The following is a 19,766-nucleotide window of genomic DNA, read 5'->3' as shown; positions in this document are numbered from 1 at the left end:
AGTAAGGAGAGGCGCGTGCGTGCTTTTTCTTTTCCAGCAAGAACAAGAACAAGAACAAAAGTAATTGAGATTGAGATTGAGAGTGCTTTGTCTTATATGATTGGGAACATTACTTCTACCTGGACAGCATAGACCTGAGATTACAGCTCAGCTCATCTTAACTCATCAATCATCATTTTGATAGATCGTTCGCAAGAAGTCTGCATGGTCAAACGCGACTGACGCAGTATAGGAAGTTTGATCCACGAGACACACGAAACATACACACATAAGTCCCACGAGGATTGACGATCAATTGGACGATTGACAGCAAGACAAACTCGACGAAACAACGGTCTGTGCACGATACAAACAAACTCTTGGGTATCACACCAACAAGAAGTAGAGTTCGAGCTGGTCCTTCATACTTCATATTCGCGCACAATCACATACTGTCGCGTATGACCATTCATTAGAAGTCAGCATTTTGGACCGCCTAACAGACGATCGTTAGGCCAGCAGATCAAGGGCTAGACACGGTGGTGGAACGGATCCCTTTGTGTAAGTACCAATCCAAAGGAAATCAGACATTCAAACCACACTAAACCTCTATCGTTATGCCTTTTCCACCATATCACTGCCTTTGGTTTAACCACTTATCAATGTGTCCATCCTAATCAACCCGTCTTCTCTCTACATCTGAAACTTCCCTTGTTGCTCTCGCAACCCCTTTGAACAAATCGCTAATTGAATTCGGTACACACACAATCTAGCCTAAAGTGCGAAATAATGTCACAAAGAACGTCTTCCACCTCTTCTTCGTCGCGTTCTCACAATCCTCACCATCAAACCATGTCCGCAGCCGCGGCCACAGCCACGACGATACCTCTCAAGATGCCTGCCCCAGCTTCTGCGAGCTCAAATGGGAATGTCAGTTCCAATGCATATGCCAGTGGATCAATTAGTAGGAAAGTCAATGGAAGGGAATTGCGATCTTCCAGGAGGAGAGGTGGAAGTACGGGACCTCCGGTCGTTCTTGGTGGTGGTGTAGGAGCTATTGGTAAAGCTGCTGAATTAGGCGTACAAAACGTGAGTGCAGACTGTCAGAACACTCATCGGCATCGATTATTTCTTGCTCGTCCTGGTAATCGAGAGCCGGACTGGAGCAGCTGGGGGCATAAAGGAAGTGATGAAAGGTTGTGTAGATCAACACGGATACCTTGGTGCAAGGAATGAACATCGTTGGACGACTGTACAATCAAGCGAAAAGTGGTGATCATTACGATACTGACGAATTGTACTCGGCGATCCAGCTTGACCCGTACTCTACGCTCTACAATAGACCTGCTGTCGCTCAAAAGTCATCGCGCTCGACTTCACCCGCGCCGAATAGACCGCTCTACTACCCGACACCAGCGTATCCCACTCCTCCCAAATCTCCACTGTTTTCGAGTCCGACATCGACCCTGCAGTCGGCCAGTGCCACCACCGAAAAGAGTTTGAGCGGTAGTGCCAGTGGACATAGTAACAGTAGCAGAAGCGGAAGGAGCAGGTCTCCTGGACCCAATACAAGTGTTCCAAGTGCAAGTGCAAGCGCATCCACAAACTCGTTGTCGACAACAGCTTCTACATCCAGCAGGACGTTGAAGACCCCTCATTCCACGAAGACCGAACATAATCCCATCATCGCCTCGGCATCCGGCAGTACGCTTGACCATTCGTCTTCACCGTCGGTGCCGATCGCTGTTCAACGTGCGAAGTCCATACAGCCCCAGAATCATTCGCCTACCCCGAACAGAACTCAAGTTCCTCCGATGGCGCAAGGACCATTACCACCAACACCGCTCATCAGCGAGAATAAGTATCGAGGCTCTACAAAACCACTCAACATCCCACCAAACAGAGGGAAAACACCACCACCCTTAGAAGTCAAGGAGAGCCGATTGAGTCAGAATTGGATACATATCGATACCCCGAATGACGAGTCTGACAGTTCTAATGAAAAGCCTACCGTACCAGCACGGAGTCAAGCGAGACTACCTGTTGCCAAAATGGTCCCTGTGAAGAAGGTTAGCGGTGATCTTACAGCAACAGATAGACCGCCTTTGGGGAGGAATCAATCCGCACCACCCCTATCGCCTTCGCCTCAGCCCCCCAAGGGAGGCAGGAAATCTCTTGATCAGCTGAGAAGTACCAGTCCTTCGCCTGCGCCTGGATCGAGACAAACTTCCTTGTCTACTCCGCCCAACTCCTTATTGGATGCTGCTTCACCCAATTTGGCTGGCCCTAGCTGGCGGAATGGCGCACCAAAGGTCGAAAAGCCCCCTTTGTTCACCCGAAAATCTGAAGACTTGCTCCGTACGCCTAAAGAGGCCGCTCCATCCAAGAAGGAGATCAGAGCAATGCAGCAAAGAACACTCGGAGTTGCTAGTACTGCCGCACTTGCTCCACCAGTCGATGCTGAAAAGAAGGGAACTGGGCTCTCGTTGAAGAAAAGCTCTGGCGCTTTGAAAGCCCTATTCCAACGAGGTGCGAGCGGGAAAGGCAAGGAGAGAGAACGTCCCGAGGTATCGACTACGAACAACAGGCGGCCATCGGGCGATGAGCTCAGACGACCATCTGGAGACGAGCTGAGACGAAAATCAGGCGATGAGCTGCGAAGACCTTCAGGCGAACAAATTGGAAGGCCGTCGATGGGTTTCCAACCTTCTCCATCTCCAGCTCAAACGCATAGCCGCAGTCCTCCTCATTCGCAAGGCAGAGCGTCTTTATCGGCTGATCGGTCGATGTACCCTACACCACCACCGATGCTACGGGCTGCCTCGACGGGGACATCCCCGCTGCTCGGCGTGGCCGGTCCATCTGCGTCTCGTCCGCCCGTTTCAAACACGCCGGCGACCCAGCTGCCACTGCCTGCCTCATCGACCCAAACTGCCTCACCCGCCTCTGCGCCCTCTGAGAAATCGCCTGAAACTCCGTCATCGGAAATGATACCCTCCTCTTCTTTGCCGTATCTAAGCGCAATGGCTAACAGGGTGTCCCTCGCTCCTCCTGCCGATATCGCGCCTACACCCAAAGTAGAGGAGATAACGTCGATAGGCAGACTACCGGACACTTCAGCATCAACGCCTCGAGCAACAATTGTTGCCCCCGTCGAAATCTCGCCTATCAAACACTCAAGATCGCTACATTTACTCTCTTTACCTGACCTTGATCTGGACTTTGATCTAGGATTTGAAAATTTCAATGATCGAGCGTTGCATATCGGTGCATCGCCTACGACGCCTCGAAGATCCCCTAGAAGTCCTCGCAGCCCCTATCGAAGAGCCAACGCTGCGGCAAGGGAGTCGCCAGCGAGATCTTATTCTACTAGATCACCACGTGCAGCGCCTCTTCCGCCCAGGCTTCAACGGACCGCCTCGGAGAGACGAAGATCCCAGAGTTTCGATGGACCGACAACGAGTCTGCCGATGCTGGAAGATTTCTGGAAATCTTCAAGTGATTTTGGCGCGACTGTGAATCCGACTACGAATGCGGCATACATCTCACCCTCAGTAGCTAAATTCTTTGCAGCTGCATCATCGACATCCTCCCCCCCGACACTCAGTAAGATGCACACGCCCCTGGAGAAGCAATTGCCGCCTGCACCAGGAATGAGTCGCGCAAGATCTTCATCGCCATCACCCTCTCGATCGAGGTCCAGGAGAAGATCGGACTCGTCCAGAATATCTTCTTCTGATCATGCGAGAACACCATCAGACGCATCATCGACGAACGAGACTCCCTCCCCGTCGCCGCCTCAAACGCCTCCTCAAAGGCACCTAGATGGACTGGGTTTCGGCGAGATCTCGCCAGAAGGCACGATCATAGCTGACACTCCCACGCCAGAACCGATCGAGCCCAAAGAAAACCCGGTTTTGGCCAAGAAACCCATCGAGCTCAACGTAGCACCCGATATACCTCTGCCTGCAACCCCGGCGGCATTGGCTTCTGCAGCAATCATCGAACCTCCGAAACCTGTCGAAACTGAGATCAAGGTGGTCCAAGACAACGAAGAATCGCCTAAACCAAGACAACGAGTCATGTCACTAATGAGCAAGAGTCAAATCGTCAACCCCGATCCAAATCTGACCATTCGAGCCTTGGGCAAAGAAGTTGAGCGATTACTTTACGCGTTCAGGTATCCCTCGCAGGGTGTGACTTCAGCCGACAGAGCCACGATGCTCCGTAATGATCTGCTCAACATGATGCTTGAGGTTGATCGGAGAGCCTATGATCCGTCCGAGGAGCCAGCTTACCTCATGCTTCGAGCTGCCTGCTTCGAGTGGTGCGATGCGCTTTTGTTTGAGCTACGGGTCGAGCAGCCCGCAAACGAACGAGGAGCATGTCTCGAGGGCCTAGCAGCTGTCGTTGAAAGGTGAGCGCGCTCAAAGCGATGTTACTTCGGGAGAGGCTGACAGGTATATGAACAGTGCTTGTCTCTCGGAACAAGCTTTGAAGCGGTCACCTGCCCATCAAGCGAAGTTCACTCAAATGATGATCAAGTGTATGACCTTCGTCATGAACAAGCTCGGCGCCAAAGGTGTTTTCCACAACACGCTTTTATTCAGTGGTCGATTCCTCGCATTCGCGTTCTTCAGAATACCTCACGTTGGAGAACAACTAGTCACTGTCCTCCAGCCTCCGAAGGGAGCTCTCATGCGCTTCACCAAGAATATCATGATGGGTGTACCGCAATGTCCAGTCAAACCCGATTACCCGCAACATCTCCTTCCTTTGTGCTTCGACAATTCTCGAGCATATACCGCTCGACTGGCCGCTTTATCCGCCGAATTTCCAACAGAAGAAGAAAGAGACGCTTTCCTTTTCCAACCTGGCAACTGGCTCCGAAGATGGCAGTCTGACGATTCTGAACTGTTCCCAGCCTTCTACAGAGCATATCACAGACAGCTGGCCGTTTACCTCGGCCCCGTAGTCGGATATTATGAAGCGCTCAAGCGACCTTTACCAGCCAGCGAGTTGATGCGAGCGCCAGGATACGCTCATCTGGCTACGATCTTCGCTAAGAAGTGTCACTCGTACATCCTTGGTTCCGTCAACGCGGTGACCACTTCCTCATCATCTAGTAATTTCGAAGCTACAGAAACGGCCGGATTCAGGGGATCGCAAAAACCGCCCGTACTTGAGACCGCTAATCGGCGTTTGGTGGAAACAATATCTACGTTCGCCAATCTCAAAGTGATGATACCGGACTATGAAAGGAAAAGAATGATTGAATGTGACGGAACTCAATTGTGGACGGACATGATCGATATCTGGACTAAGAATTTAATTTCCAAGACTTCCCTTTACGCACCGAAAGGCATCTTCTCGCTCTTTGATCTGTTAGATGGAATTGTCGATCCGCCTTACGAAACCACTTCCTTCTCGATTTCGGAATTAGGTCATTCGCCTCATCAACTCGAGCACCAGCCGGTGTATTCCTTATTAGATGTACCTCACCTGATCTATGTGATACGCTTAATCTTGACAGAAGGTGAACATGCTCTGACTCTGGTGAAAGCTATTGCCTTCGTATTCACCCATTGGGAAGTCTTGACTGCTCGACCGGAAGACAGGGAGGAACTATGCTTGGGATTGCTATTGCAAAAAGGACTTTTCGAAAGACTTCTATTGTTTTGGTCTCAATCTGTCCGATCGTACATCTTGCGACTCGTCGTGAGTCTTCTGCAACTTTTCGGATCACATCTGGTAGTGAATAATAAGCTGACGAAACTTGATGATCAGGTCTTCCGATTAGGTCATATACATACGAAGAAAGAAGATGGCCCAGCGCATTTAGTGGAGATTGAATCTGTCAAACTCCTTCAGACTCGACTTGATCGTATCAAGCGCAGACATGATGAACTCGAACCTAAAGCATATGGTCTCGAGGAGGAAAGCAGCACCAAAGACGAGCCGGTACCTTCTACACCAGTGTCTGAGACTGGCTTCGGAAGTATCGGTATGCCAAGGAGTAAATCTACGATTACTATGGTAGCTGATAGTCCGAAATACGTGGCGCCTATCAACAAGGCTGAGAAGCTCCTAGGTCTAGGTTTGGGGTTGGGAGTCGATAACGCAGAACGACCTTCATCTTCGAACGATGGGACTGGACCTGGAGCCGGTCCAAAGGTAGATGGCGATGATGTACCGGGATCCTCCGGAAAGATTGGGAAAGCTACGAATTGGTTGAAGAAGTCATTCGGAACCAAGAAGAAGCAGAGGAAAGATAGTTCCTCCAATTCGCCTTCACCCTCGAATACGCCTGTATTAGGCGAAAGTCCCACGCTCTCACCTCCCACCACTGTGCCGACGCTATTTGGATCATCGCCAGAGATCAACAAATCTTCACCTAGAATGACCATTCCTGAAGTACACACCGAAGAATCGTCACCCACTCTGAACCATGATTCCTTGGCGAGTGGACATGGACAGGTCAGTAGGAAAGGTAAACCCCCATCGATCATGACTGGCTCTCCTTCCCTGTTGGACTCGTCCGCTGCCAGATCGCCAAAGAATGCCAACTTTTCTTTCGAATTTGAATTACCAACTACTTCCCCTCGATCGGATACGTTTGATCCAACGCCAACACCAAACAGTCAACTTCCTACCTCACCTTCTAAATCTCTACTCAACAACGGCAATAATAGCGATAAACGTGCCAGTCAGGGTTCTCTCAATCTGACGAAGACGCAAACTCCCGTGAGCCCGAATGGCAAGAGGGAACCGCCTTCCCCGCACATGTCTAAATCGTTCAGCAAACGATCTTCCCTCCTTCCTCCGAAAACTGCTAGTGCGCTGGAAGACTTGATCAAGGATGAAGATAAAGAGAAACTCAGATCAGTAGATGGGAATGGCAGTGCGAGTCATTCTAGTCTGAGCCACGAATATGAGACCAAGGACCGAGGATATGATAAACGGTTGCATGCTTATGCTATTCGGATGCTGGCTGAACTTGAAGATGCTCAGAAAGAGGTGCGTGATCCATTTAGTTGTCCGTTCTGCTTTTCTTGTCTTGGGAGATATGCTGATATCGTCGTGTTTTGCGTTGATTTGACGCTATAGTACGACGAATGGTGGTCTGATGGAGGGGTCGGTAAGATGGATGGAGCTCCGCCTAGATTGACGGTTGCTTGGCCGTTCCATGAAGGAGAGGAGTAGGAGTGGGTGTGGGAGTAGGCGTCAGGGTTATTTTGCTGGTTATTTTGCTGTTGTACAAATTTATAAATCACCTTATATCATTGACATCTTTTAAAATTCGATTCTGAAATCTGCACACTCACTAGGGGCGTCATTTGCAAGATATATACTAAACACTATGGGGATCAACAAATGACACCCCCTTCTATTGATCTAAGACACGATAGATTTGTCAATTTATAGTCATTATAGTATCTAGATCAAATATGCATGTAAGCTTATCTTATATATGGTATGAGAGTGCTGGGTATACTGTTTCGCTCGATCATATGGATCAAGCTTGTGGAAGTGCTGCTGTAAGAACGCTGGATAAGTCTTTTGGATCTTTGGATTTTGGATCTGGAAATCTGGTAGTGCAATATAAGCCTCGCCTTAAGAGACTTCTTCGAAATCGTCCTCATCTTCGTCTTCGTGAATGTCGGCCTGGTCGGCTTGGTTGTTGGAGTGATCCTTATCTATCTCCATGAATTCCGACTCCGGGCCTGGAAGTGGTGTCGTGCTTGACTCAATTCGGTTCGTATGATCAGTCGCCTGGTTGTTTTCTGTGCTTAGTGATTGAGCTTGGTCGGCGGAAGGTGAATGACCTGGCACGGGTACCGATGCCGGAATTGAAGTCGGAGGGATGTTATTTTGCTGATCCTGTATGACAGTTGAGGTTGAGGTCGAATTTATAGTTGTGTCTGACGGTATAGCAGGATCTTGGGTTGAAGTATCCATAACATCTTTTTCTTGATTTTGATTTTGGGTTTGACGTTGACTTTGACTTTGATTTTGATTTCCGGCGACACCTAACAACCCCCCAAATTCTTTGATCACCTCCCCTCTCCTCTGTGCTATATCCCTCCTTAGCAAATCCATCTCTGCATCCCGACGTTGCACTGTACTCGTCTCGTCCCCTAAGACAAGGAGCAGTTTCAACTCGTGCGCTATATCGCGTATGTTCTGCGCGGATCGAATGAGGGACGAGGTGCGTAAAGGCAGATGAAGGGGGAGGGTCGATGCGATCAAAGGAGAAGGTGCGGTGCCTATCTGTGATGGATTTCCATTAGCATTCTTACAATTGATTTTCGGTTTTGTGTTAGATAGATGTGATTTGAGTCTCCGAGTATGAGTGTGAGGGTGACCATGGCAGTGATCGTGAGAACGAGAATAAGTCTGAGTGTGAGCGGTAATGATCACCGCCGTTGGTAGCATAGCGTGCGATGATGATGACGATGATGATGATACCTAGCGCTCAACCTCAGCTCATCGGGATAGATGAAACTCACATCGGCCAACTCGACCAGATCGTTTAGACCATCTACGACCCCTTTAATCTCTTTATCGATCCGCTCGTTCCACTTTTCATGCTCTGCATCTAATATCTTTTGAGCCCTCTCTTCGGTTGTAAGATTCTCGTCGTCTGCTCCTGATTGCGTTTGGTTGGTTGAGACGAGATGCCGCCTCCTGCCTAGTGTCGCGGACGGAAGAGAAGTGGGGAGAAGGGAATCGGTCTTGAATGGTTGTGCTTGTGCTTGTGTATGAGAAGAGGACATCGCGACAGCAGCGATGCTTCACGTCGACTTGGTACAGGTTGAAACGGGGTGTTGGTCTCAATCTTATGATGCTTATGGTCGTGAGATGAAGTAATTGCGATATGAGCACAGTTGTATATCATGAATTCGAATAAATCAAGTTACGCTCGGACCCACTTCAGTCGAAGATGGACTGGACGCGACAAAACAGAAGTGGAGGATGACCACTTTCTCTTCCTGCTGCTCTTCCTCATCTCCTTCTTCCCACAACTTAGGCCTATAGTAAGTCAACAAGAACCATATACACATCGCTGTCACGCCAGTCAGGGGGAGGTGCGCCTCTCGTTTGTCCACAATGCTGCTCAAACGGCTTTCCGGATCTCTACCTCCGAAATTGGCCAATCTCATCCCAGATTTAGGTAAGTCAACTTCCCTTTCTCTCCTTGCAGTCATAGCAAAGGCGTAAGGCAGCAGTATCTCCGATCGACGGGTGACTGTGATGGATCCCAGCTGGGTCCGAATTGTGCTTGAGCTGAGTGTCTGCTTTACCCCTACAGAAGCAGCAGGTATAAAAACGACCGAATCCCTCATTTTCACTGCACCCTCCACCATCCTGAACGACGTCCCGATATTCTCGACTGTCCAGCTAGAATACCTGGTCTCAGAATGTATCCGACTAACGACCTCTTCTGCAATATCAGGCGATATAATTCCGATGGACGAGCTTGAATGGTCGGGATTTGGAGTACAGAGTCTGGATGATCTGTTTGAGGGCTGGGATGGAGTAGGGTTGATTGAGTTGGCTGGACCAGAAAAGGTTGGCAAATCAGTGAGCTCGCCTCTCCTTACTATCCACAACAAACCAGTCAGCTGGCAAAGCGAAAGTCAGATGTCGCACCACTTTCCGAATGAGCTGATGACTCTGATAGCTGCTAGCTTTGCACGCTGCGATACGAGTTCTTATAGCGGATGAAGAGGCGATGTGTACGTGGATAGATACTGAGGGATCGTTCTCGCCTGAAAGGGCCAAGCAGATATTGGAGGTCATGAGAGTGGATGTGAGCACTCCTCATCAGCTTTCGCGACTGATCATGACCCGATAAGCTCAATTGATCATGCTGGGTGTAGGAGCCGAATCACGTTCTGAGAAGAATAGTCGTCGTAAATGCTTTAAAGCTGGAAGATCTGTTCGAAGCTGTGGCTCAACTGAAAGAGGTGAGCATGAACAGGCCCCAGCTATGTTCTGACCGTATGAGCCCATCAGCTGACGGTGTGTTGTAGTCGGTAGATAACTCTAGCTCATCATCATCGCGGACCAGGGTACTGGTAGTCGATACAATCATCACGCATTTTAAGGATAGGTTAAGGAGTGATTCTGCCCAAGGTCAGCTCAGACCTGATTATAGATTGTACGCATGATGCTGATATTCCAGACTGGAAATGCAGGCCACGCCGAGTTGATCAGCCTCATGGATGATATAGCGGAGATGACTTATTCCGAGAATATGCTGACTTTGGTAAGCTTTTACCAGAACCATGTCTTCCCTTCCTGGGATCGCATTGACCTGATCTCTCTTGCCGACAGATCATCAACTCGACTGCTTGGCTGCAAACTTCGAATCCGCAATCTTCATTCAACAGGACAGAAATTTACCCTAGATTAGGCTCGTCCTTCACCTTCACAACAGATGACACTCTGTTGCTTCAGAATACCGGACACGTGTTTTCTATGATGGATCATGTAGAGAAGAATAGAATGATCAATGATATAGGCTTGAGAGCATTGGTCGAGGTGATCAGGAGTCGAATCAGTGTTAGTCGACCGTATCTCCGTTTTACTTGATGCAACTCCGCGATGCTGATGAGAATCTCCTTAGCCGACCGGTATATGGGGAGTATTCGAGACTGTGAGTGACAGTCTACCTTCCAGCAAAGTGCCTCGGACTGGAGACAAGTTCTGAAACGCTCCGATCGTCTGTTGTAGGACGGTGTTAAGCTATTTGACGTCTTGCCTCCGCACGAAGTGGACGAGCGAAGTACCAGGATATCAGCTGGACTTCCTACAGGTCCTTATAGACCCATCATTGGCTCTCTAGCTCAGACGCTTATCCCGTAGTACCGGTTCAACCCTTCTGACCTCGTCGAAAATCGCGTTGATCAACAGCCAAAATAGTACAAATATAGATGCCACTCACATATAACCGGTAACGCCACGGGCCGAGACGATCACTATCAGTTGACTGGGTGCGGGGCTCCCGAGGTAGATGCGGGAAAGGGTGGCACCGCTTATCCCCGGTAGAGCAGTGATGATAACGAGTATCTTTCTGTATCTCATAGTACATTTCATGGGGTATTTGATGATGTATGCATGTATGCATGAGTGTCTGTGGGTCTGTATGAATGAACAGTACATGTTCATCCCTTGCGTCGTGTGAGTATCGTGGGAAGTGAGAAGCAAGAATCAGATGCGATTTGTGAAATGCGTTATCAGTGGTGATCATTTTATGGATTGGATTGGATTTTACCCTGAGATTACGATTCACTTGGTTGATGCCATTCAGATTCAGATTCAATTCCTACTTACTATTTTAGATCCCTCTTTCCTTTATCATATCTTTCTGAATCCTCATCTATCGTCTATCCTCTAATCTCTATCTTCCGTCATCGATGTAGCCATCTGCTTGACCTATATCTATATAGGTACTGGCAGATATCCACTGCCGAAGATATCCACGTCGTGGCTCCCCGATCCACATCTGACAATCGCAGGACAAGGTGAGTGACAGTCGAAGGTTTCGCCTTTCCCGCGACTTACTCTATCTCCCACTCGTTTGTTCCGCTTCATTACCGTGTATCCTCAGTCCTCCATCTTCCACCCATCTCGCTCCCTCTCACAATCAGGTTACGTCTTTGTTTCATCATATCAATCCCATCGCCCTTTATGTTGCCGACGAATCTTCAACACACATAGAAATACAATCACAACGCCTTCTCTGTGCACGCTATTACAGATTTGCCGCTCGTCATACTCCCCTTTCTACACACAAGGTGAGTACCTCGCTTCACTGAAGCGCATGGTCAAAGTCCCACCTTTTCACCTGCCATCCTCCGTTCTTTAATCAATATCTCGCGCTTCCCATTCTCTACTTAGACTATGACAATTAATGGTAGTGACAAGCCAGTATAGACGCCAGCCGGCTAAGACCGAGGTGGTGAACAATCGGCTTTCAGTCGTGGTCTAAAGCCTGGCCGACATAAGCGCACGTGAGCATCATTCACTCTTCACTTGGTACTTCTGTTTGTGCCGAGTGATCAGATTCATAGATGAATCCCGTTTCCGCACAATTCATGTTGTATCCTGCCGATGTCCTCTGGGAGAACCATCCTGAATTCTTCGTCGTGCCTGTATGATTCCGTCACACGTCAGCTCATCCTGTATGACTGAGTCGGCTCACACGCACTGCTTGATAGATCCAACATGACCCAGAACAACCCGAAATATCCAGCCCAACGTCCCACATCGACCCCTTCACAGCAATCGACATCCACGATGCCCTCTTCCCCACCTCTATCACCTTCGTCCTCTCTTCCCCCTCCTTCCGATGACGATTTCCCATCAGACCTGTCTGACTCTTGGTTGGAAGTCGAAGAGTCTTCCGTCGGTCCCTCGATACTCGGAGATATGGTCTTCAGCGATACAAGTAGCGACTCACATCACGATCACGAACACGACCACGAAGCTCGATCTCAGTGGTCCGCTTCTTCAGATGGTGGACGAGATGCCGATGTCGAAGATGCCGATGCGGGCGCAGTCATACTCGAGCCTTCTCATGAAGACGATTCTCTCGTCAACTCACCTTCTCTGAACGACTACACAGATGCCGAAGCCTCCACACATAAGCTCGGGTCATCGATCGACACATTGCATACTTCGTCCGATCGTATTCAGCTCATCTTCCCCGCTGGTGAATCGTTCACCACGTCATCATCTGGTACATTGAGTGGTGGCTTCACGCCTAGCGCTTCGCTCAGTGCGCTCAAACCTATGGCTCATCCTGATCAGCCGTCAAGGTCCAGAGCAGGCACGACCGTTGGTCCGGCTCTTTCGCCTATAACGGCTTTAGGCAAGATGTCTCCGCGAAGGAGCTCCAGTCCTGTAACCAGAGGAGTTGAAGACTCATGGCTCAAATCAAGCAAGTTATGGAGACCCCCTAAGAATGAAGAAGGAGATAGGCACCGAGAAGATGATAGGGAGTACCAATTGTTGCAAAGTGACGACAATATCACGGCGGCAGAGCCGGAACAAGGAGACGGTCTAACGTTCAGGAGTACACATGTACCGAATCCTTCCGGTGGCATAGACGTGCATCAGGACTCCAGGACGAAGAAGGATAGGATACAGACTTTTCTTGAAGATGCAGCTGTCAGTCAAGGCTGGCTCGCTGCGGAAGATCCAGGCGAAAGTGAGGGCGAGAAGGATGTCATTGAGGAGATGCAACGAAAACAAATCTCAGCTTCAGACAACGTTGAGGCTATCAAGAGCATTGCTAAGAAATGGTGAGTGCACCTGTCTGCGCGCGATTGACCGTTCTAGACTGATGTTGCGTTGACTGATCTCCACTTCCCTGTGTACTCGGCATCCTCACCTATGGCGACTGACCTGTCCTTCGCAACTCTGTTCGGCGTTAATCCGCGCTCCTCCGCTATCGAACGCCTCTCATCGCTCTACTGCCCCCAGGTCGACAAGAGTGTCATACTTCGCCCTCGCATCATTCCTATCAATCACGCTCTTGCGATCGTTCGGCTCCAGCTTCTTCGTTCCCTTCGTACCAGAACCGAAAGAGTATTCCAGCGCGACCACAAGTACAGTATCACCAACACAGGTCAAATCGACCTCTTTCTGGGACCATCTTCCCTTCGCCTCTCCTGCTTCCACATCTTCGGAATCTTCCGTCAGTACAACTCCTATTACAGCGGTCCAGCCTGACCCTCGACTTATTCAGCAAGCACTTGCGACATTATCCTCTTTGGTTCTGCCCGAAACCATGCCGCTCAGCACGGCATCGACCAAGAAAGATGCTGACGAGCAACAGGAGACCACTCAGAGAGGTTTTATTAAGCCTTGTTGCGCGTTGTCGATCAGAAACAACGTCGTTGCACTAAGCATCCCCTCGACTTCACAAGCGTCCAGGTCCTCCATTACGAAGAAGCTTACTCAGAAACTTCTCAGAACGAACAAGACCGACAACATCACTTCGTTGGACGCCACATCCGCTCAAGTCGCAGCTCAGAATTGTACCTGCAGTCTTTCGACTCTGGCGCATTCATCCATACACGACATTATTGACAAGGCTTTCGGCTCTGTGTCCGCCTACACAATATACCTAGCTTCTGTGTTTGGCCCCATCATAGCCACTCTCGAGAAAGAACTTGGCTCAACTTATTCCTTCGTGGCTAGAACTGTTCGTATTGGCGTGAATACTACTCGAACAAGTATCAACACCGCCGCTCGAGGTGCACATGTGCTAAAGAACTCGCTATCGGATTTCTTCGCATCACATGCGCCGTCCGCATCAGAAGAATTATCGAAAGCCTCAGCAATGTTCGACAGTCTGTCGGAATATGTCGAAGAGCGATTTGAAGCGCTAGAAGAACAAGCAGAAGTCATGCAGGAGAAAAGCATTGAATCGCTTTACCAAGCCAAGAGGGGGCTTGATCGCCTGATAAGCGATCTCAAGAAGTTTAGAGGCATCGAGGATAAGACCTCAACGGATGTCGAGAAAGACGGCCCATTGCCATTTGCACATATGAAGCATTCCCCCACTTCGCATCGTAGACGCCATACACGAGAAGGCAAATTAAAGTCACGAGTCAGAAGGGAAGGAAGAAGGGACAAGAAGATGCAGGGAAATTGGATCAAAGACAAGAAAGATGAGGTTCTTCATCCGATGCCGCCAATGGAGAAGCCCTCGAGGAAAAGAAAGATCTTGGACCAGATTCACCATGTAAGTGTTTTTGCTGTTTTGCGGCGATCGGAAATGATCTTATGATGCTTATACTGAAAGAAAGGGTGCTTGGGCACTTGTTTTGTGATTGTGCTCGTGATTGGGCAATTACGAGTCCTCGAGTATTCCGAGTTGCCTTGAAAACTCATTCGCTTTTGGGTTGATCTTTTCGACTATCTTCTCCCTGTCTCGAGTATTTCTTATTCTTTTGGCCTTTCTAGTTGAGTAGACATTTCAATGGCATCACAGCGCCTCCTCGTGATATTCATCATCACCATGACATTCTTTATCCGTTGTAGACCATTTCATTATGCTGTATATAGTTCATTCATCTCATACATCCCATTCCGTCCCATGTTGTGCAACCACTTTCCCTCTTATTACTAACGTTCTTTGTACCTCCTTACCTATGATTTTGTATACACTTTGTTTGTTGTTTGTTATCTTTAGCTTTAGTTTTACGAGATCATGAATTATCTTCTGCAGATGTTGGCGCTTCTCCGTCCACATATATGTTGCAGGCAGTTCGCAGTTCGTTCGTGGTACGTGCCTGAGATCTAATCGGTTATCACCGAGATCCGAGAGCGGTCTGCCTTTTTGCTGTTGAATCCATAATGAATGACGCTTCTTTCCTTCTTTCCAGTGCTGAACTACTTGCGTCTCAAGGAAGCATATTATAGACCGGCTCTAGTCCAACAACAATCAAGTCTCATCTCTGTACCATTGGGGACAGCAAACACATAAGACAGATTAGGGGGAAACACAAATCACTTCAAGGGGAATGAACGATCAGATGTCAGATTTACCTCCTTTACCATTCCATGTCTTATCAGCTTTCGCGCCTGAATCAGGACAGGGATCTCAAGCTGCTTTAGTGATTTACCCCTCGACGACCGATCCGAGATGGTTGGATGAGGATTATCTGAGGAAGGTATCGGCGGATTTCAATTATACAGCTACGGTTCATATTGCTCCGAATCCCGCCAACGCCCACGCCCACGCCCACGCCGATGACGACGACAGTGTTATGGTTGCTGCCTCAGTCGAAAGAAAGAAGGGAGGGAGAGATGATGGTAATTCGGAAAGGAGAGGAGGAGGAGAGAGGGAAATGAGCTGGATGATTAGGTGGTTCACTCCTAAATCGGTGAGTCCCTTTCGTCTGAATCGGAGTCACCGTCTTTTCCTTTTCCTCGAGTATCGAATTTGCATAAGGACGAAGTGACACTGTATCTTCTTCGCTTCGTAGGAACTGGCTCTATGTGGACACGGAACTATCTCGACATCTTATATCCTCTTTCGACAATATCCGGAGCTACAGATCATTCAGTATGAGAATCCAATAGCTGGGAAATTCCAGTCGAGAAGGCTACTGCCCGATGGTTGTAGTGAGGGTGTTGGTGATAGTTCTAGTGGGACTTGCAAGGAGGTTGAGATTGAACTACCTAATTTAAGCGACGAAGTCATATCCACTCTTGGAACTGGTGATCCGCGTACAAATCCAGATGCAGATGCCCTCAGGAACGCTCTAGGTCTGGGATTGGGAATGGGGGTAGGAGCAGGGCAAGAAAAGGATGAGCAGGAAGATATACTGGATATTTCGGAATTCAAATATGGAGATAAGAAGAGTTTGATCATTCTTCTTAAAGGGCATGTGGGGCTGAAAGGATTGAATGTGGATATTAAGGCTTTGGTGAGTTGGTTTGATTTCAGTTTGTTTGTGTTGAGTTGGCTTCACCCATGTCATTTTACTATACCCTACTGCCATCTCGGCTCGGATATTTCGTTCATTTCATTATTGAGTGTCGCATCTGTTGGGTCGGGAAGTAAAGGCTACGAGCCGAGATGGGACGCCACGGGACGAGAAGAACCGATTGGCTGATTGCCTCATTGACTAACTGACTAATTGTGATTAACGTATGCCTGATCATGCGAAATAGGGAGATATAGCCTCTGGACAGATCATAGTCACGCAAATGTCTGCGGAATCGGAAGAATCCCAATCGATATCAGAGAACACGCTGGTTATCAGATCGAGGATGTTTGCGCCGGGTATAGGTATTCAAGAAGATGTCATAGTGAGTGTATTGTATCATATCAGTGATCTCTATCTGATCTGCAATTGCAATTATATCCGCATCTGGCGTGTCATGACAAATGTTGATTGCATTTCACTGACCCTCTTTTCCCTTATTAGACCGGATCAGCCCATACGTACTTGACAAATTATTACCTCTCCTCTCCTGCGACCCGATTCCTTCCTGAACATCTGAAAGGTAAAGATCCCAAGAGTCTGAGAATACAGGCGACGCAGTTGAGCGAACGGGGCGGCGGGATGAGCTGTACACTCGGACAAGGGGTTGTCAAGCTCCGAGGAAGGGTCAGGGAGTTTGGACGAGGGGTATTGGTTGATGATGATGATGAGGATGATGATTGAGTGATTGAGTGATTGAGTGATTGTCTGCTATTTGTTACTGTCTGACAGAATTGGAATGAGAGGAGATAAATCGAATAAGGTCGGTGGGAGACGTTCTACCTTATAGGGAGTCATATAATCTCATATGTAGATGCATTGCCCAATATTGTATTGCATCGCAGTCTATCGCATCGCAGTCTATCGCATCGCAGTCTATCGCATTGCGTGTCGGCTGTATATTTATACAACTTTCACAGGTTATACTAATCCCGTTTGCCCCTCATTTCCATACCGTAACTTCACATCGACCTTGCCCTCCTCACTCTGTAAGACCGAAAACCGAGACCGAGAACGAGAACAGAAGCCTATTTGAAGTATTTAGAAGGTACAAATGGCATAGGAGTAACGACTGCCTCCCTCATCTTCTTTCGAACTTCAATCATCACCGCCGTGCCCTTCTTGTGCGACCCGTTGGCGATATAGCCCATAGCGATGTTCTTGCCCGTAGTAGGCGACGGGATACCGGAGGTGATTACGCCTAACAACGGAGCAAATACCACATCAGCCCAATATTCAATAGACTATCATTGAGTGTAATCTCAAAGTAAACTCATGATCAAACTCGAACTCAAGGACAGAGCTGTGTTCCGTTTCCAACGCTTCTTCAATTGAAGAAAGGGAGTAGGATATGACTTCATTGTTGACTTAAAAATTTAGACTCACCGAGTTGAGTGGACCCCGTCGAATCAAACACTTTACATCCCTCTCTAGCGGGCGACCCGGTAATTTCGAAGCCGACTCTTCGTCTGGACGGCCCACTCGCTAATTCAGATAAGATCCGTGATTTGCCAGGGAAAGAAGGCTCAGAACCTTCGGCTCGTCTATCTTTACCTGATGGCAACAATACAAGTTATCATCTGGTCAGCTGGTTCCCTTCTCCGTTCGACTTTGTTCGAAATCAAACAAGCAAGCGGACTCACCAATAACCCAGCTCAAGCCCGCTTCGACAGGACTGACGCTCTCGTCTAGATCGTGTCCGTATAGACACATACCAGCTTCGAGCCTCAGGGAGTCTCTCGCGCCGAGACCGATCAATTCGACCTCCGGGTGGGTGGTCAGGGCGTTCGTGATTGATACGGCATTCGAAGGGGGTAAAGAGATCTAGGAGATGGTGTATCGTTTCAACAGTCCGTGATCAGCTCTTGCGGCTTTACCCGTATCGTGGACTTGACTTGACATGGATTGTATTTGTATGATTATTGGTGGAAGAATTTCAGCTGTCTGACACTCACCTCGAAGCCATCTTCACCTGTATATCCTCCTCTGGCAATATGGCACCTGACTTTACTATCCCCATCTCTGATCTCCACGAACGCACTCTGTCCAAATTTGACAGCGTTCAAATCCGTTCCATCCGCGATCAAGCCTTGGAGGACATCGGACGATTTTGGTCCTTGGAGAGCTACGAGTCCATATCCATCAAGCGTCTCCCACTTGACTTCCTGTCCGGGATGAGCGCTATTCCACTTCTCTAGTTCTCGGCTTATATGTTCTTTATCTTCCTTGGCCCGTCCAGCATTAGTGACGACGTAGAAAGCCTCGTCGGAGTGCTTGGTAATTATGGTGTCGTCTATTATACCGCCCTGATCGTTCAATAGGACGCTCAAGGTGGATGTGAATGGTTTGAGGGAAGCGAGAGAGGAGGGACAGAGAGATAAGAGGAAATCTTGTGCGGAGGCACCCGTGAAGTTATGTTGAAGCATATGGGAGACGTCGAATAGACCGGCAGAAGCTCGGACGTGCTTATGCGCGGTTACTAGAGTCAGACAGGCGGATTAGTTGATTGGTCATTGTGATAGGCTGTGTGGGTGCATAGGAGAGAAGAGGGATTTCGAAGTGGATCTCAATTCCGTCAAGAGGGGAAGAGGGGAGCACTCACTTTGGCCAACGTCGCCGTAGCTCAAGGGCATACTCCATCCAGCGAAGGGAACCATCTTAGCTTTGTGCTGCACGTGAAAATCGTATAGAGGAGTCTTGAGCGGCTATCAAAGAGACGAATGATAGTAACATCAAGTGAGCTGATAAGGTTGAACATTGACGGACACAGTACAGTGCAGGGATTCGACATACCTCCTCAGATACTCGTAAGGAAGTAGCGAACCCCCTAGATAAGCCAAGAACGCCTTGTCTAGACACTCCAGCGGATGTGACGCCGCGCGAACATCGCAGGACGGGTCGAAGGGCGATCATTTTGATAATATATTGATGAAGACGATGAAGATGGATTACCTATTTGTTTGGCCGGGCTGGTACTTCAAGTCCCAAGGTCGAACGGAGGATGAAGGGATGAAAGGGGGGAAAGGTATTTTCCTTCCTCTGGTCTTCGGGCGCTGAGGGTATATATATGAGTATTTTATATGCTCGTCCTGCTAGTGCTGGCTTTGCTATTGATTTCCATTTCACGGATATTAGATACCTCTTGCATGTTGATTGGTTTCCAATAATTCGTCTTTTGATTCTCGGTCTTTTCCAACATCCTCCTTGTCAATTTCCAACAATCACTCAACGCCAGGAACAGATTTAAGCTTGCGCGCTTTCCTTATCTATCCTATA

At 48.6% G+C, this 19,766-nt stretch overlaps 6 protein-coding genes across 6 annotated transcripts; 4 read left to right on the top strand and 2 right to left on the bottom strand.

Moving 5' to 3' along the window:
* Positions 1-831: 831 nt before the first annotated feature.
* On the top strand, positions 832-7,182 carry I303_100956 (uncharacterized protein; the record flags this gene model as incomplete). Its single annotated transcript, XM_065968229.1, has 5 exons — positions 832-1,068; positions 1,293-4,396; positions 4,452-5,697; positions 5,767-6,996; positions 7,087-7,182. 5 exons carry the CDS (start codon positions 832-834, stop codon positions 7,180-7,182), a joined length of 5,913 nt encoding a protein of 1,970 aa, XP_065824301.1.
* Positions 7,183-7,593: 411 nt separating this feature from the next.
* Positions 7,594-8,756, bottom strand: I303_100955 (uncharacterized protein; the record flags this gene model as incomplete). The annotated part of the gene is made up of 2 exons (XM_018404325.1): positions 7,594-8,250; positions 8,490-8,756. 2 exons carry the CDS (start codon positions 8,754-8,756, stop codon positions 7,594-7,596), a joined length of 924 nt encoding a protein of 307 aa, XP_018266979.1.
* Positions 8,757-9,090: 334 nt separating this feature from the next.
* On the top strand, positions 9,091-10,851 carry I303_100954 (uncharacterized protein; the record flags this gene model as incomplete). Its single annotated transcript, XM_065968228.1, has 9 exons — positions 9,091-9,154; positions 9,293-9,564; positions 9,665-9,793; positions 9,864-9,950; positions 10,017-10,119; positions 10,182-10,252; positions 10,321-10,548; positions 10,613-10,642; positions 10,720-10,851. 9 exons carry the CDS (start codon positions 9,091-9,093, stop codon positions 10,849-10,851), a joined length of 1,116 nt encoding a protein of 371 aa, XP_065824300.1.
* A 1,362-nt stretch (positions 10,852-12,213) lies between these two features.
* On the top strand, positions 12,214-14,785 carry I303_100953 (uncharacterized protein; the record flags this gene model as incomplete). Its single annotated transcript, XM_018404323.1, has 2 exons — positions 12,214-13,292; positions 13,474-14,785. The coding sequence occupies 2 exons, from the start codon at positions 12,214-12,216 to the stop codon at positions 14,783-14,785; spliced, it is 2,391 nt and encodes a 796-aa protein (XP_018266977.1).
* Positions 14,786-15,533: 748 nt separating this feature from the next.
* Positions 15,534-17,174, top strand: I303_100952 (uncharacterized protein; the record flags this gene model as incomplete). Its single annotated transcript, XM_018404322.1, has 4 exons — positions 15,534-15,884; positions 15,987-16,430; positions 16,678-16,815; positions 16,935-17,174. The coding sequence occupies 4 exons, from the start codon at positions 15,534-15,536 to the stop codon at positions 17,172-17,174; spliced, it is 1,173 nt and encodes a 390-aa protein (XP_018266976.1).
* Positions 17,175-17,518: 344 nt separating this feature from the next.
* Positions 17,519-19,403, bottom strand: I303_100951 (glycine cleavage system T protein; the record flags this gene model as incomplete). Its single annotated transcript, XM_018404321.1, has 6 exons — positions 17,519-17,691; positions 17,877-18,044; positions 18,134-18,314; positions 18,446-18,969; positions 19,093-19,195; positions 19,284-19,403. The coding sequence occupies 6 exons, from the start codon at positions 19,401-19,403 to the stop codon at positions 17,519-17,521; spliced, it is 1,269 nt and encodes a 422-aa protein (XP_018266975.1).
* Between the last annotated feature and the right edge of the window lie 363 nt (positions 19,404-19,766).

This window comes from Kwoniella dejecticola, chromosome 1, assembly GCF_000512565.2.
Source record: "Kwoniella dejecticola CBS 10117 chromosome 1, complete sequence".
NCBI classification, from domain to species: Eukaryota; Fungi; Basidiomycota; class Tremellomycetes; order Tremellales; family Cryptococcaceae; genus Kwoniella; species Kwoniella dejecticola.
The sequence above is the reverse complement of the archived record's forward strand: the minus strand, read 5'-3'. Positions and strand labels throughout refer to the sequence as shown.